This window comes from Euwallacea similis, chromosome 13 (assembly GCF_039881205.1).
Source record: "Euwallacea similis isolate ESF13 chromosome 13, ESF131.1, whole genome shotgun sequence".
NCBI lineage: Eukaryota > Metazoa > Arthropoda > Insecta > Coleoptera > Curculionidae > Euwallacea > Euwallacea similis.
This window is the reverse complement of record NC_089621.1, coordinates 59,725-72,625: the sequence shown is the minus strand read 5'-3', so window position 1 is coordinate 72,625 and position 12,901 is coordinate 59,725. Positions and strand designations below refer to the sequence as shown.

At 32.4% G+C, this 12,901-nt stretch overlaps 1 protein-coding gene and 1 pseudogene across 1 annotated transcript; one reads left to right on the top strand and one right to left on the bottom strand.

Annotated features, from left to right (window-relative positions):
- Nucleotides 1–427: 427 nt before the first annotated feature.
- Nucleotides 428–1,848, top strand: LOC136413179 (dihydroorotate dehydrogenase (quinone), mitochondrial-like). Its single transcript, XM_066396572.1, is given in 5 exon segments — nt 428–476; nt 537–746; nt 808–1,202; nt 1,260–1,606; nt 1,658–1,848. Coding segments are annotated over 5 exon segments (1,161 nt in total). The 5' UTR covers nt 428–458.
- Nucleotides 1,849–1,911: 63 nt separating this feature from the next.
- LOC136413178 (cell cycle checkpoint protein RAD1-like) lies at nt 1,912–2,982 on the bottom strand (annotated as a pseudogene).
- Between the last annotated feature and the right edge of the window lie 9,919 nt (nt 2,983–12,901).

Here is a 12,901-nt window from a genome sequence, read left to right as displayed (position 1 = left end):
ACTTCTCGGGTTACAGAAGCGGATAAACAGAAAGAGGTCGTTAGCTTTTAAAAGAAAAAACAACACCCAAAAAGCCCTCTTTCTGTTCTGAACTCTCTCGAGGTAAAGTACTACATCACCCTTAATATTAGTGATACCAAGCTGTGATAATTAGTGCCAACCTTAGTCCTATGTAAATAAATTGGTTGAGTAAGAAAAACGCGTATTTAATCTACTGGATCAGTTTCTCTGTCGTGTTGAATATTGATCCCTCCTACGTGCCTACCGGGAAACTAACGTAAAACGTGCTACTCCAGGTGCACGCTGCACTGTTACCGACACCTCGATCGTTAAACACACGCGCACATAACCCTGACAAAACTTTTCATTGGAACATTTATTTACTGAATGTAATAACATATATAAATTCTTATTTAGAAAAACAGTAGTTGTTAATAATCTAAGGTTTAATTACAAAAATGGGTCTCTCTTTCCGAGTAAGAAATTCATTTTGTTGTTTCACATTCATATAGAAGTAGTAATTTATTAAATTTCAGAGCAAAACCAAATCCTTACTGTATGTGGTAACTAGTGCAACTGGACTCTATGCTGGAGTGTGCATTTACAATGGAAACTACAAGTTCTATAAAAATACTTTAATGCCCTTAGTCCGTTTACTTGATCCTGAGAGAGCACACAATTTAGCAGTGTTTGTAAGTCAATACAGGCTACTACCAAAAGTTATATTCAAGGATCCTGATATTTTGGTAAAAAGCCCAAAAATCATACTCAAACCCCATTAATCCCACAACATCATTCAAATTTTAGCGAGTACATGTGCTTGACAAAGATTTTCCAAATCCTATAGGAATAGCTGCAGGTTTTGACAAGGATGGCAAGGCTATAATGGGCTTAAAAGATATTGGTTTTGGGTTTGTTGAAATAGGTTCAGTTACATCTCTGCCACAATCGGGCAATGACAAACCAAGAGTGTTTCGGCTGTTAGAGGACAGAGCTGTGATAAATAGGTATGGTTTTAATAGCCAAGGGCATGAAGAGGTCTTGCAAAGGGTAAAAAATGTTAAATGCAATGCTGAGACTCCAGTTATTGTGGGAATCAATTTGGGAAAAAACAAAACCTCTGATGACGCAGTAAAAGATTATGTGGAAGGGATTGAAAAGTTTGGAAGAATCGCAGATTATTTAGTAATAAATATCAGCAGGTTTAGCACAAATCAAACTTATGTACTTACTTGACATCTAAACCTATTTATTTATAGTCCTAATACCCCAAATTTGTGAACACTTCAAAACAAGGAAAATCTAAGAATGTTGTTGAAAGCTGTTGTTGAGGCTAAGAATAAATTAAGTGAACCAAAGCCCCCATTATTATTGAAATTAGCTCCAGACCTCAATTATGAGGAAAAAAAAGACATTGCTGAAACTATTTTAAAAAAAGACTGTATGGTGGATGGTTTAATTGTGTGTAACACCACAGTACAAAGACCAAACCTCATAAGTGAATATAAAGATGAGCAGGGTGGTTTGAGTGGGGCTCCCTTGAAAGACATATCTACACAAATGATTAAAGATATGAGTCGGCTTACAAATGGAATTTTAATTATTGGTAAGGGTTATACATTAATTACTTACATTTTTTAATATTACAATTATTTAGGTGTAGGGGGTGTATCCTCAGGAAAAGATGCTTATGAGAAAATTAAAGCTGGAGCAAGTTTGATACAAATTTATTCAGCACTAATTTATGATGGACCACATTTAGTCAACCAAATAAAGAAGGAATTAGCTAATTTAGTTGCTAAAGATGGTTTTAAGAATATAAGTGAAGCAATTGGGAGAGATCGGTGATAAATAAAAAAGTCTTTTTAACAAAAATATGTTTAATGAAATAAAATGTGTTTTATTTTAACTTTAATCTTGAGTTGTGTACTGAGATGTAACATAATGTTTAACATATATCTGATTTTCATATGCATTAATAACTAATTATAACCCTAGAAGTACACTTTCCCAGTGGAAATAGACACTTTACTAGAATAATGCAAAACTTTAATAATATGCTTTATATTGGCAAAAATGTATGTGAAAACTGTTTTTTCCTTGCACTGATAATTAGTCACACAATCTGAAGTTTTATCGAAGCTTACTTAAGATTCTCCTTGAAAGCGGCTAAATTCATGAATCTGAATTTCAGAGAATTATTAACTTTCACTTACAGAGAGACTTTTACTTTGTAATACGAAATAGAGGTATTCTGGGCTGAAAATAATTCATAGTTTATCGACTATGTTATCAAGGCTCTGCAGTAACTCACAAAATATATTTGCATTTATCATAATTTTATTTAAGTTGCATTCTTCAGCCAAACTGAGATTTCCACACTTCTCTATATTCATAGTTTTAATTTCACAATCCAGAGTAATTTTTTTTTGCTGTGATTCATTAAAATTTTGTTTTCAAAACTATTAAAATCTACAAATGCATAATGTAGGGAATTCATGCAAAGGCCTAAATAAATATAGGAATTAATTGGATTCAAAGGTGGTTCTGGTAGGCTCGAGCCTTCAATAAGACTTAACAAAAAACAGGGTAGTCCTCATTATTGTAAATGGCTTAATAAAGTAGTGTTGTATATTAAACGATCCAGACAAGACTTGCAAACTTCCATAACACAAAGGTGATCAACAAGTTTCGAATGTTAACTTCAAGCTGTGGTTACTGTCATCCCCAAATATATTGAGGATATCAAAAATGTTTTTAAGTTTATTTTAAATAAGTTATCTTTTGTGTTGGTTACATGATAGAGGGAGAACATGGTTCGTGGATCGTATGCCTCGATGTATTTTATTTCATCCAGTGTCACTTTGAGACCCTCTTCCATGGGGCGAAAAATTACGTACTAGAAATGTTACTTTTAATTTCGCTCTCTTGCCATTAATCAAGTATAACCTCTTTAATTGCTATTAATTTCAGCACGTGTAGAAAAGTACACAAAAGTTAAAAAATTACTATTTCTAACAATCATCATTACTTCATAAGCAAATAGAGTTGTAAGGAATACATATTTCACTGATACAAACCTTAAATTATCAAATTTATAGTGGGGACCAGCATCCCCAATCATTTCACTAAATTTTTTTCAATTAAATTCTTTGTTATAAAGGGATATTTTTTTAAAATGGAAGTAAAAATCTTCCGTAAATCTGTTTCTTTGATTCGTTGTTATTTAAAAAAAATAAAGAAAAATGAAAATGAAGGTAAAAATAAATTACATTTCATTCACTATACTGTTTTCATAAAATAAAAAATAATTCTAATAAATAATCTTAACAACACTTAATTTATAAAACACATAAATTGCGCACGTCAGTAATGAATGCATTCATAATTTGATCTGATGTTTTTTAGAACAATTGTGCATCATACGTAAATCGTAGTAATAAATAATAATGGCCTGACGGTATATAGACATTTTTATACGGACCTGTATTTAAAAGTAAATCTTTATATAATGATTACCTGTATTTTAAATTATACAGGGTGATGATGATTTTGATGTGTCACTATTGGGATTCGAAAAGTAGAACAGATAGAGAAACGGTTAAATTAGAGAAAGGTTGCGCATTTTAGGGCCCTCTCATATAAGCTTTTTAAAAAAGCAAAATATCTTGTCATTTTTGAAATATTTGAAAAAAACTGAAAATCGTCGATTTTGTTTTTTATTATTTTCCTTGCTATTATAAGGAGTAAAAATATGAATTTTGGTACACATACTTAATTCGATGAGAGGAAAAATTGACATTAAAATAAAAACGATACATGTTATAATTTTGAAGATACAGCACCCAATTTTCGTTTTTCTTATGGACGTCACACTTTATTTTTATACTGTTGGGTAGAGCGAAAAATTTTCTTTACAACACATTACAAAATATTTTTTAAAAATCCAATAAAAAAATAAAATTTCTAATCGTCTTTATCATTTCAATTTTGATAAAGATATTTTTTTATATTAGGTGGGCCATGAGAAAAAAAAGAACTGCTTTGCTGTGACGTTGATTCGAATTGAAAATAGTTACGCCTTATTCAAATCTGAATTCAATCTGTTTTTGCAAAGTGTGCAGTGTATTAAAATGTTTTCAAATGAAGAAAAACTGGATATGTACAATTCCTATGTACGTAGTTATAGGAATTGTCAAATGGCTGCAGAAAATTATCATCAATTATACCCTGAAAGGCAACAACCAAATCCTGTAATATTTTCCAGATTTTCCCAAAATTTAGTAACCTATAATAACTTCCAACAGGTACGTTCACTGAAATATCAACCAAGAACTGCTAATATTAACGAAATGAATGTTTTAACGCAAATTGAAATTAATCCTGTCAATTTAAGTCACAACATTGTCAACGAATGTAAGATTCACGACAGTATTGTTTGTACTATTTTGAAAAAAAACAAGCTCCATAATTACAAATTTCTTCCTGTTCAAATATTTCATGAGGGTGATGCACAAAGAAGATTGGAGTTTTACAATTGGTACATTGGAAAACTACAAGACGATTTACATTTCTCCAGGAAGGTGCTTTGGACCAACGATTCTTCTTTTATCAATAGTGGAATATTTAATAGGAAAAACCAGCACTTTTACTCCACAGTAAATCCTCGTTTAGTGAGGTAGGGTAGACCTCAAATTAGATTTTCGTTAAATATATGGACTGGAATAATTGACAGCAAAATTTTGGGTCCTGTGTTTATTAATAATTGATTAAACGGATGTACATATGCAAATTTTCTGCAAGACGATTTAGAAAATTGAATGGAAGAAATTCCGTTAGCTGTCGAGCGGGACTTGTGGTTTTAAAATGATGGCGTCCCTCCTCACAACACAAATGTTGTAAGGCAAATTTTAAATAATAGATTCTCCAACAAATGGATGAGCACATATGGACCTATTCGGTGGCCACCACGTTCTTCATGGTTAAACCCTTTGGACTTATTCTTGTGGGATACCGTAAAGAACGATGAGTTTGCAACCATTACAAACAATTCAGAACACCTAGAAATGAAGATAACTAATTCGTTTCAAGCAATATCACAGGAAAGTGTTCTAAGAGCTGTGGGTCAAATGAGCTTAAGAACACTACTTGTGTTCTTAAGCTCGTTTGTTGTGTTGAAAATAATGGTGGCCATTTTGAATAGTTATTAAATTAGTTATTTGTTTTAGATATAACGTTTGTTAAGTTTTTAGGTGCAAGATACTAATATTAGAATAATGTAGAAATAAAATTTTGTAATTTAAAAATATCTACAGTGCAAAAAAACTTTAGAAAAGTACTATCTAGAAAGCAATCGAAACGCTGAGATTATGCCATAAATCAAGGAGAAACTCATAGAGAAACGTTTGTCAATTCATTACATACATATGCAGATATTCATCAATGGGCTTTATAGGCCAATAGACCTATTGGATTAGTTAATACTGCTTTTAAAGCTTTTGACCATTGGATAAAAAAAATTAAGCATCTTCATCGTGTTGTTTCCAGAAAAAAAAAACAAAATTTATAACCAAGAACTTAATAGAACAACATATAATAGTTAGAAAAGCAAACGAATTTGTAGATGCTTTTAAGAATGAAATGTATTCTTATGGATATGATAATGTATACAGGGTGATTCACGTAACTGTTTCATTAGAAACTTTTGCACTTGTAACAGATCTAAATTTATCATATTTGGAGGTTGAACTAATATAGAAACACTCTACTTTTTTTAAATATTTTGAAGATCATATCACTTCCGATCATACCGGAAGTCGAGGTTAACTTTCTTATTTCAAATGGAATACCCAGTATATTTTTGCATTTTTGGAATCTAGTGATTAAGCTGATTAAATTCTTATTGGGTACTCCTATACCTAAACCTAACTATTTTAAAGATATTTTGGTTTAAAAAAAAATCTTTCTAAAACACCATTTCTATAAAATTTAAAATTCTCAGCTATTATTGAAGCTGGTTTTACTAAAATTTGCTGACATGTTAACTAGATATGGTAGATTAAGTTAATGTTAAAAGTTTTTATAAACATTATACAGGGTGTCCAAAAATCACGTAATATTTAAAGAACTTTGATAGTAAAAAAGTTGCTTATTTCAAATGGAACACCCCATATATTTTTATATGTCTAAAATCTAAATTTAATTCTGAATCGATTATTATTAAGTATCCCCATACCTAAAATTAACGCTTTTGCTCTAATTTGCGATTTTTTAATATTGTACAATAATAATTCTAAGTGTCTTGGTTGGCTTTGAAAAGAACATGGCTGCTTCCTGTAAAATGCGTTAATGTAATTGTCAATTTAATAAGTTCGCTCAGCAGTTTAACGCATGCACGCCCGTTGTATACATAGAGCATACAACGGGCTTAGAGTGTACTCGTGATTTTCTAGTCCAAATAAATCTAAAAGAATCGAAAGGTAAGGGTGGCGAAAAATTAAATCGATTCAGGTGTGTAAAGTATGGCAGCATTGGAAAGATATAAAAGCAAATCTAAAAAACACGGAACTATTCCGAATTACTTCTAATACAAGATGAAATGAGTTGATACAGTGAAATTTGAAATAAACAAATGTGAAGGGCAATGGGTAGTCTTACCTGAATTTGACTAATTGATAGGTTCCGGATTTACTTTGTTTCAATTTGCTTTTTTTTTTAATCAAAAAGGGAATCGATTTTGAATTGCCGATACAAAATCTTAACTTCAAGAAAGGTATAACGATCAGAAATTCTCAGCACTAAAAACTTAACTTGAAAAATGTACCTAAATTACAAAGCTGTCAATCAATCGATAATATATCTAATAAACCAGATTGATCGATACAGCCTAATGATATTTTACCGTATATCGATATCGAGGAATTGATTAAAAAAAAGAAAAAATGACATAAAATATTTCTTTATTCCTACTCTGCTGCTTCGTGTCTGGGTCTTTTCGCTAGCGACGGCTGGTGTGGTACGAGATTTCAAGTGGTGTTAAGCACTTAACGTGAGAGGTGTTAAAGTAATTATTACAAACTAATAAATCACTAGTTACTTAAAACTGTTATTAAAATGCTAATTATGTTATATGTAGTAAGAAAAAAAAATTCTAATTCTAAGTAACGTTAAGATTGGTACAGTGGCTCAAAGTGAAAATGATACACCTCATAAGTTGATAGATTTCTATTCATAAATTTGCATCTGCGACTTAACAAATGATTATAAATATATCTATAATACATTTTAACATCTACTTATTATAAATAACGTGTTAAATCAACAATTGAACAACTTTTAATGAATAAATAACCATGTGAACAAATTGATGGCGCAAATGAACATTAAAATTTAAATTATAAAGGGTGTTTTATGACGAGAGGACGATATTTGAAGAGATGATTATGTAATGTGGCCATGTGGAACTATATGCAATTTTTAAATACAACACTTTTATTCAACTTCTCTATTACACAAGAACAAGAAAACACTAAGTACTGGTTGAAGCTTCTTCTTAAGCTGGTTGATGAGGAAGGATTGCTGAACAGGAACTGCCGACTAAGAGGTTCTAAGTTGCTTTAATACTACTGTTTATCATGTCATTAAGGGTAGTTTGCAATGGGATCCGGACTTTTAATCCAGTTAATTACTTATACTGAACAAAGAAATAACAATCTAATGTAGCAAACAACTTAATTGTTCTGTAATATGTTTAGTTGCTTTAAAATTATTCCTTGAGAATTATGATAATACGGAGGGTACATTACAATTATAGAGCCAATTTACAATCAAAAAAGTTATATAATCAAAGGACTGATTTTCAACTGTTATATAGATATTTGGTTTTTACTGTTTTCTTTATTTTTAACGGTTTCATTTCATATTTATTAAAATTGTGACCATCCCATTCAACATAACAAGAAATCAGATAGATCGTCTGAAAAAGCATAAAAGTTTCTATTAAATAGCCCTTATGCCATACTCTAATATTGTCTGAATATTAAATTACAAACGTTCAAAATCACGAATAGTTATTTCTTATTAGTTTATTATTGATGTTCCTCTTGCTGTAATTTAATAAGTTTGAAGGCAGTAGGTTCGCTAAATACATAAAAAACATATTTAAAGTATGGCCTTTATGAGCCGATAAAAGCCATATAATATTTCCTTGGCCGTTAAAGTTGAATCGAACGGAAACTTGAAGTAAACAATTTTTTTTTCAGAATAAATCATTACTACTATTATTATTATTCATGAACCACAAAATGTGTCAAGAAATTAAAAAAATAAAATTACAAAAACTGTTCAAAATGTCTCCCTTCTTCGCGAATACATAGTCTACTTCGTTGAAACACGGATTTTACATTACGGGAAATCTCTTGTGGATTTTCTTGCATAGACTGACATGTTTCTTGAATTTTCAAAATCAATTCCTCTCTAGAGTTAATAGATTGCGAGTCAACCTTATTCTTTAAGTAACCCCAAATATAAAAATCCAGAGGTATCAGGTCTAGGCTACATGGAGGTCATCTGATAGAACCATAGCATCCTATTCATCATCCCGGATAATTTTCATTAAGCCACATAGTCACCTGCCTACCACTATGAGCTGGACATCCATCTAATCAATACCACACTTGCTGTCGAATTAATAAAGATACATTTTCTAAATGAAGGTTTAACTGGTGTTCTAAAAAATGTTGAAAACTCTCTGCCATCAACATGTTTTGAATAAAGTGGGAGTCAAATAAACGGTTTCATATTAATCCTAGCTAAACATTAACTGAGAGTTGGTGCTGATAATGTACGCAGCGTGTAGCAAATGGATTTTCATAACTCCAGTGATGTAAGTTACGTGAATTAAAAGTTTCTGCATGAGTAAATGTCGCTTCATCTGTCTATACGATTTGCTTTTCAAATTGCCTGTCTTCGGCGCGCATTCCTAAATACCACTGGCAGAAATCAAGTCGAATTTTCTTGTTGCCTTCTAATAAATCTTGAATTTTATGTTCATGGTAAGGGTCCCGACCATCCGAACGAAGTGTTCCATGAACCAAAGTATGAGGAATTTGTTGTCTCCTAGCTATCGTTCGTATACTAGTAGTAGAATCATGATCGAAAAATCTTATTTTTATTTTCTGTAATATTTTCATTTTTATTCATTTGTCGAACACCAATCGGCCGGCGAGGAAAGTAACTAGTCTCTCTCAATGTGTAGTACACTCTGATAAATATTCTAGTATTAAGAATTTACCTTTCCGGGAAACGACGTTCGTTTTCTCTGGCAGCTTCAAAGGCATTACCATTGGCAAAGCCATAAATGAAAACCATATCAGCATACTCTTTGTTGGTAAACATTTTTAAACACTTTTATCAAAGAACTCTTTATTAGTCACTGTTAATTTACTTAATTATAAATAACATAGACGCCATTAACAACAATTGAATGCTAATGATTGTCTAACTCAGCTAAATCTGTGTACATGCCAACTAGATTTTTTTACTTTTTGAGACATTCTGTGATTAATAAATAATAATAATATAAGTAATGATTTATTCTGAAAAAAAAATTGTTTACTTCAAGTTTCCGTTCGATTCAACTTTAACGGCCAAGGAAATATTATATGGCTTTTATCGGCTCATAAAGGCCATACTTTAAATATGTTTTTTATGTATTTTGCGAACCTACTGCCTTCAAACTTATTAAATTACAGCAAGAGGAACAGCAATAATAAACTAATAAGAAATAACTATTCGTGATTTTGAAGGTTTGTAATTTAATATTTAGACAATGTTAGAGTACGGCATAAGGGTTATCTGATAGCAAATTTTATGCTATTTCAGACGATCTATCTGATTTTTTGTTATGTTGAATGGGATGGTCACAATTTTAATAAATATAAAATGAAATCGTTAAAAATAAAGAAAACAGTAAAAACCAAATATGTATATAATATATGTAACAGTTGAAAATCAGACCTTTGATTATATAACTTTTTTGATTGGAAATTGGCTCTATAATAATCTCTTCAAATATCACCCTCTCGTCATAAGACACCCTGTATGTACAGGGTGTTCCAAATAAGATGTTCTATTCCCTTATCTCGAAACATATATAAGGTACGTCAAAAAGTTTCCTACCAAAAGTTCAATGATTTTTAAAGGTCTTTTATTATATAATAATTTAATACGTGTATACAGGGAGTGTTACTTTTGCGGCATAAACATCAATTTCGTTATTTTAAATGAAACTCTCTATTTTCAAAAATTTTTTTCTATTTCTTATGAAATTTTAGGACGGCTTTATGTAAAGTATCTTATGTCTAAAATGTATTATTTCCTAGTTATTTTGGAAAATTTGAAAACTTTAACATCTGCAAGGTCCTACAGAAATGGATGCTGTATCCTTGTAGGATATAGTGATGACTCTCCTCATATCATCTCGAAATGCTCAGTGGTAAATTGAGGTCGTGAATGACGTACGCGTGAGGAATTAACTGCTCAGTGGTGATGGATTTTAACGTATTTATTTTAACAAGTGACGAAAATAACAACTAAGACAGTGATAACAAAAATTCCCGAAGGATATCACGTGCGCCCGTTTCGATCACTTGCCAAGGGTGTTCTGCTCTCTTGTTGTATATCACCATTGCCTGTCTCCCTGATCCTTAGTCATCTGCACCCCATATGCAGCACACATGTTTCCTAGCCGTTGTCCACTTGTAAAAGGTACAAGTGGACCCGTGTGTCTCCTTTCCAACAAAGGGTATTCTTTTCCTTGGCCGTGATTTACAACGGGAGATGGGCAATGATTTACAACATGCAAGAAGTCCGAACAGTCCTAACTCTTATCAATTTCGGAATCCGTCTTCTGGAACTACTAAAGGACTTAATAAGTTACGTTTTGACTTATTTTTATTTGAGAAAAAGCCTTTCACAACTCCGGAAATATGCCTCCAAAATTGTATTATTTCAAACGTCAATAACTTACTTATTTCAAATAAAATCCCCTATATATTTTTTTTGTGAAATGATGATCAACTTAATTGCCTGTAACTTTGCTGTACATACATCTTCCTATATCAAAATAGGAATATTTTACTGTAAAAATCACTTTTTATTAATAATCTTTGGGTATTCGTTATTATCACAATCAAGTAAGCCCTGAAACAGCGGCTAAACGTTGGATGTAGCAAAAAACAAAACACAAAACAAAAAGTTTCTAACTAACATTAAATTACAACTTATTACTTTAAACTTATCAGTTAAGTGGTTGACAATTTTAAAATGTGTTCACCGCAAGAAAGATTAGATCTTTAAAATTGTTATATAAAATGCAATAAAAGTATTGTGGAGTTGCGTATCAACCTCGGTATAAATAAGACGTGTTCAGTTCGAAAATTTATAAACAATTTGTCTCGACGCATTCAGAAGAAACAGTTAAAAAAAAACTTTAGCACGCGGTAGAAATACACAGGGGACTTCTGAAAAGAAAATGTACCCTGGAAGCTCGCAAGAGTCCGAATCGGATCAAGCTTCCCAGGGGGGTGGCTTTCAAAAACCAAGAACGAGGAAATGGAGTAGAAAACCTAACTCTAACCCCACTACGTCTACATCCCCGACAAGTAACACAAAACGACCAGCACTCGAACAACCAACGTTGATGAAAAAACCTACAACTAAACAGACAACACCAGTTATCACAGTAAGTACATAACACCCGTCATGCAGTCAACAGACATCATATCTATACACCTTTACGGCGGTTTCAACTATCGCAACCGCCACAAGGGTTGAGTTCGCCCTTAAATGGGAAAAACTTAATCCCAACAATCAAGACATTATCATTAAGCGGGAGGAAGGCTTCCTGGTAAAAACCAACGATGAAAACAAAACCAACCAAATACTAAAAATGCTCATCGAGAAGAAAGAAGTAGCATTCTTCAAGCAGCACCATAATAATGATCCAACAAAAGGAGCGAGGACAATTCGTCCGATATCTCCCTCGTACTCAGAAGTAGCCACAGGGGTTGATTTGGATATCACTGATGAAATGTTTCTAAAACACCTGGAAAAACTTAATCTCCTAGTTAGGTTCTGCAAAAGGATTATATCAAGGCAAAGAGGTACGACAACATTCATGATGAGATTAATTACCGGAGACTTAACAACCTACGAAAAACTAATGAACAACCGTACCGTTCACTTCTTGGGTAGAGTATTCAGGATCGTGGAAAGTAGGCCTCTAGCACCCATCCCAGCCCCATGCAGTCGATGTAATCGCTTTGATCACCGGACGGAAGATTGCAAACAGCCAATGAGATGCAACAAGTGCCAAGGACCACATACAACGATGTCTTGCAAGTTACCACTCCCCATAAAATGCACCGCTTGCAACGTAGAGGACCATGCGGCATGGAGTGTGAAATGTCAAAAGAGACCCACAGCCCCAATAGATGGTATTCCAAATGTTAAAATCAAATGCCTTAATAAGAGAACGGCCGAGGTGTTCAAAACAATAACGGAAAATAGCAGAGTGCACGCGCCTATTGCAACGCACGACCACATAATAAATAAATATTGTATAAACACCAACTGAATAAAACAAGTAACATCAATAGAGAGGAATTATTAAAAATAATGTGCAAACAATTCATTGAAGACTTTAATAGTGATACTTCGGTCATCTTCTTCGGCAACCATATATATATATATATATATATGTCGGAGATTTATTAGTTTTTAAAATGTGTAAAAGTAACATTAGGATAGACAATAAGATGAAGAGCAGGCTGACAGGGCCATCTGAAGACAAAGCACTGTCGAACGAGGTCACTATTGCCACGGCACGCTTAAGTGGCCA